Below are 4,769 nucleotides of genomic sequence, written 5' to 3' on the forward strand. Positions count from 1 at the left end.
CACTCGCATTTTCACATTGGTATCGATGTCCTTAGAGAAGAACTTCTGGGTATACGACATTTGTGGTACAATTTCTTGCATTAGGTGGAAGAAAAACGGATATGCTTTTTGAAGAAGTACATCTGGACATGGCCACATAGAGTTGCCCATGACTGAAAACTGGTGTCCTCAAATCAATGCCAACATATTTCACTGACTGGCCTTGCGACTTATTAATTATCATGGCATAAGCTAGTCGAATAGGGAATTGTCGCCTTGATAGTTTGAAATGCAACTCTGAATTTGAGGGAGCTAGAGATATTCTTGGGATGAGTACTGGATTTCCAGCTTTCTCTCCAGTCAAAATTTTGGCTTAAAGGACTTTACTCGCACATTGAAGCACCATAAGTCGTGTCCCATTGCAAAGGCTATCTTTAGGTGCTATATTCCTGAGCAACATTATAAGGCATCCAGGTTTTAACTTGAGATTGAAAGGTGGTAAGCTAGAAGGGTCGAGGGAGTTCAGAAACTCGGTGGGATAGTGAGCCCCACTTGGATTATCAATATCATATTCGATAATTTTATCTGCAGCCAAATACTCAAGCACTTCACCAGGGAACAAATCCAGTGCAACCTCATTAATTGCACTCACATCATCATTATGGGCAGCAAGAATAGTACGATAAGTTAAGAAAGTTGGAGACGCTGTGTCCATAACATCCAATTGGGAATAGACAGAGAAGATGAGTTCTTGCATATTGGTACACTTGCGTATTCCATTCGGCAATTGTACGCATTCTTTGGGATTTGAACCAATCTAAATGAATCAAAGAAAAAAATGAATTAATTAGTTTCTAAACTAATGGAGAAAAAATATTCCAATTAGAAGGCATTAGTAGCACACCTCCAACAAAAAATTGGCTCAGACTCCGCCATTTCAAGCCGCATGTTCTGTACCAAGTGCAAAACTTCTAAATAACTCCAAAGGAAAGACATTGGTAGACCTCACTTTTATGTGCAAGGTAAGTGTTCCATACAAAAAGTTTTCACTGCAACCAAGGAATCAAATAACCACACCAAACAATTTTTTCTTGGAGAGGCTAGGTTGGTTCAATGCTAAATGGAACAGAAGACTTTAGACTACCAATATTGGAGGTAGCTTTAAGTTTACACTTAATCTTGCACTACACTTCACAATAAAGAATATCTCTAGTGCAAAAGCCTTGGAGTGTGTTCTTCTTTCTTAAACAAATTTAGCATTTAACACTCTGTTGCTAAGAAGAGATGGTGTTCTTCCTAGTTCACCACTTAAAACATTATTCCACATCCCCAAGAGGTGTTCTTTCAGCTCAATGTATATCAGTGCTCTTGTATCTTCGACTTCTTTTATGCACACCACATTTAAAAAGATTATGATAGTTTATGCGCTTTTAGTACGCATGAGCGATGCCATATATGTGTACATTGCAAGAGTAAAATACTAAAATGAAGTAAAAGAGTTGACATTGTTAGTGCACGTCAAAATGTATAATTTGGGAGACACTGTGATATAATTGAAATTAAAAGGCAAGGTATGGTTCCACCAAACTTGTGGCATGAATGGGTATTTTGGAGATTAAAATTGAAACACTACACATGCCTATCAATATGTTCATACGCAAGCATGCCAATAACAAAAAAATGCTCAGTAAAACAACAATGACCATAAAAAATGCTTATATGGCGTAGCTATTCTCTATTTGGCATCTAAACATGAAAATCCCTAAAATTGGAATCATCCTAGGTCAACCATAACTTATAATCTAAAAATAAGAAAGCGTCCCATCAAGAAAAAAAGAAGAATGAGGGTCAATTGTAAGGAATGGATTGCATAGCAAACATTTAAGTACTCAATCTCAAACACTTTTTTCAGCAACTTGATTATGAGAGTATGAGAGTGGTAAAACCAAAACCCATAAAATTTAACCACTTAATAAAAAAAAATGACATGTATGACTATATATAGCCAATCAATCACCACGTTGAAATATATCATGTTTGTAAAAGAGCTACCAAGACAGCATTTGTGAAAGAGCTATCAAGACAGTTACTGATTGAAATCTTTACCACTGTATAACTCCTATATTCACAATGATGACACCCAGCGGACTAAGCTATGGTAGAAGAGAAGGGTATGTGCTCCTCTTCCCCAACAACATAATTTAAGGTGCTAATGAGTTAGCGCAAGGCACTGCAAATCAATAACAATATCCAATACATTCTAAATGTAAATGGCAATAACAACAAAACAATGCATACCCACAAAAAAAAAACGCATTAGTACCAAAACATAGAAAAAACAAATAATCGAAATTAGATTAAAACTTAAAATAATCGGAAAAAAAAACAATGTACCTGGAAGAAATTGGAATCGAAATTCTTCGACAATGAGAAATGAAAATGAGAACTGAAGGTGGGCATTAAGATTGGGTCGGTGCCATAACTGAACATCTTTGAATGTGAAATGAAGTTGAAGAGAAAGAAGAGACACCCAATTCTTTCTGAACATTAAGAGAGAAAAAAATGATTCTAAGAAAATGATATGATTAATTTCTTCAAAAAAGATGTATAAATTCATTGTACCTTTTTTATGAATGGTGTGGAACCTAAAGCTGTAGAAGTAGCCATGGTGTGGAACTCTTTTTTGAAAGCGTTGTTTACTTATTTATGTTGTTGCCATTTTTCTTTAGTAAAGGAGTGAAAAATTTTAATAAAATAAAACCCAGAGTCATGTTTCTCGGCTCGAACCCGCGACCCCGATGGAAACAAAGCCAAAATAACCAAGCGGGAGCCATTTTCGTCAGTGTCCCGATTCAAAAATTAAATTGGAACGCACATCTCAACCGTTAGATCTTGCTCAAAATAATCTAGACCGTCCTTTATTATAATTTTGTCTTGGAGTGAGAAAAAAACCCTAGCTTATTAGATAGATAAAAGGCTAATTCAATATCTTAAGTATGGTAGTGGTTATAGTGCTCATTAAATGATAGAAAGTCCCCATTATGCTTGGCTTTTAAGCCTATGATAGATTCGGTTGTTTTCATTTCCGTTCTTAATAAAATATTTATACTCAGCTTGCACCTTTGTAAAATAGAAAAAAAGATGTTCCTCACATACAAGCTAGGTCTCCAACTTTGTTCATATCCCTATAGTGCAATTTTGTACATATCCCTATAGTGAGATTTTTCATTATCAAGTTCTATTATGCCCTTGAGAGACCTCACTATTGAACATATATGAAGATCAAATTCTTCATGATCCTCTCATGGACTGATTCCCTGTAGTTTCCTTCTTATCCTGTTGAATCAAGATGTCTCAGACCTGAAAAAGCAAGTTGGTTTTCATGCATGTTGAACTTTGCATTCACCATCATTTTGGTTTCCATCCATTAAAAAAAAAAAAAAAAAATTAAAATCTCCACCAATTTTGCTCAGCAACTTAAGTTTGGTTTGCATCTTTGTTTGTCTATTAGATTTATTACTGAAAAGTTACTACATAAACATATTTGGCTGGATATTCTGATGCAATTGGTCGGGAGTGGATGATGAATGAAAAGCTCCTAATAGTAATATATATTCGGGATAGCTCATGATGTAGCAAATTAAAATAGGCCTAGAGATATGGCACGTATTAATGCAGATAGTAATGTTTTATGCCTAGCTTGTATTACTTGAGGAATCATTTCAGTTGCAACCATCATTTCTTATTTGTCAGATTTTTCTTTATGCCTAGCTATAATATATATCTAAAGATTTGATCAAATAAAAAAAATTGCTAAAAAATAGGTGATTTGTACAAACTAATTCCCTATTACAAATCATACAATTTTAGTGTCTGTTTCGACCCCCCACATACGTGGCAAACGTCCATTAGTAGGGGTCTCCATTTTATTCATTTAATCGACAGGGCTAAAGCCCAATTTGCAATACCATGGATCAATGTACAGGCCCATTAACTCATATGTCTAAGGCTGAACCTTAGCCACATGGCTTGCCATTAATGTACATTGATTTATGTCCAGATTCATTTATTATCAAAGAGATAATTATCAGTTGACAGTTATATTCTATCACGATTACTCAAGATACAAGAATACTTGAGCTACAAGGACTCTCTACTCTACCTATATAAATATCAAACTGTTTTTCATAAGGAACTACGTGGAAACTTGATCCCTAGATAATAGATCTTGGGTACGTAGGCAACCATTATCTTGGTTCAGTTTCATCTCCCCCAACATCAAATTCCTCTGTTTCTTAGTGCGTTCTTTACTATTGCTCTCGTTGTGTTGAAGCAATTTATTGCCAAAACATAATTGGCGCCGTCTGTGGGTTTTTTGAATCCATTATCACGTAAAACAATCAAGATGGTAAGCACAAAAAGCAGACCGAACAGACAACATATTCCTTCTGCCAATAGGAATCGCAACCCTCAAAATTCAAGTCGGGCAATGCAAGAACCGTTGAACAATCGAGTTGCTCCTAGTGGTAGGATCAATTCTCAACATCCAACTGCAGTAGCACCGCTGCCGCCGCTACCGCAAACGGCGATACAAACGCCTCCGAAAGAAGGCATCACGAAAGAAAGTATAAGAAAAACCTTCATCCTAGAATGGACCGACCTGACAGGGAAGGCCGACCTCGCAGATTTGAGGAAAATCGCCATCCTAGATAGGTTCGACCAGACAGGGAAAGAAGGCGTCATGGAAGAAAGTATAAGGAAAACCTTCATCCCAGACTGGACCGACCTGA

General features: G+C 36.3%; 1 protein-coding gene across 1 annotated transcript; it reads right to left on the reverse strand.

The window, feature by feature from the left end:
• Positions 1-352: 352 nt before the first annotated feature.
• Positions 353-736, reverse strand: LOC147515448 (uncharacterized). Its single transcript, XM_086592917.1, has one exon. It carries the CDS (start codon positions 734-736, stop codon positions 353-355), a length of 384 nt encoding a protein of 127 aa, XP_086449043.1.
• Between the last annotated feature and the right edge of the window lie 4,033 nt (positions 737-4,769).

This window comes from Coptis chinensis, chromosome 2, assembly GCF_015680905.1.
Source record: "Coptis chinensis isolate HL-2020 chromosome 2, ASM1568090v1, whole genome shotgun sequence".
NCBI lineage: Eukaryota > Viridiplantae > Streptophyta > Magnoliopsida > Ranunculales > Ranunculaceae > Coptis > Coptis chinensis.

What these genes read in the sequence shown, in the direction of transcription:
- LOC147515448 (XM_086592917.1), bottom strand. Translation starts at nt 736, where the DNA reads ATGCAAGAACTCATCTTCTCTGTCTATTCCCAATTGGATGTTATGGAC.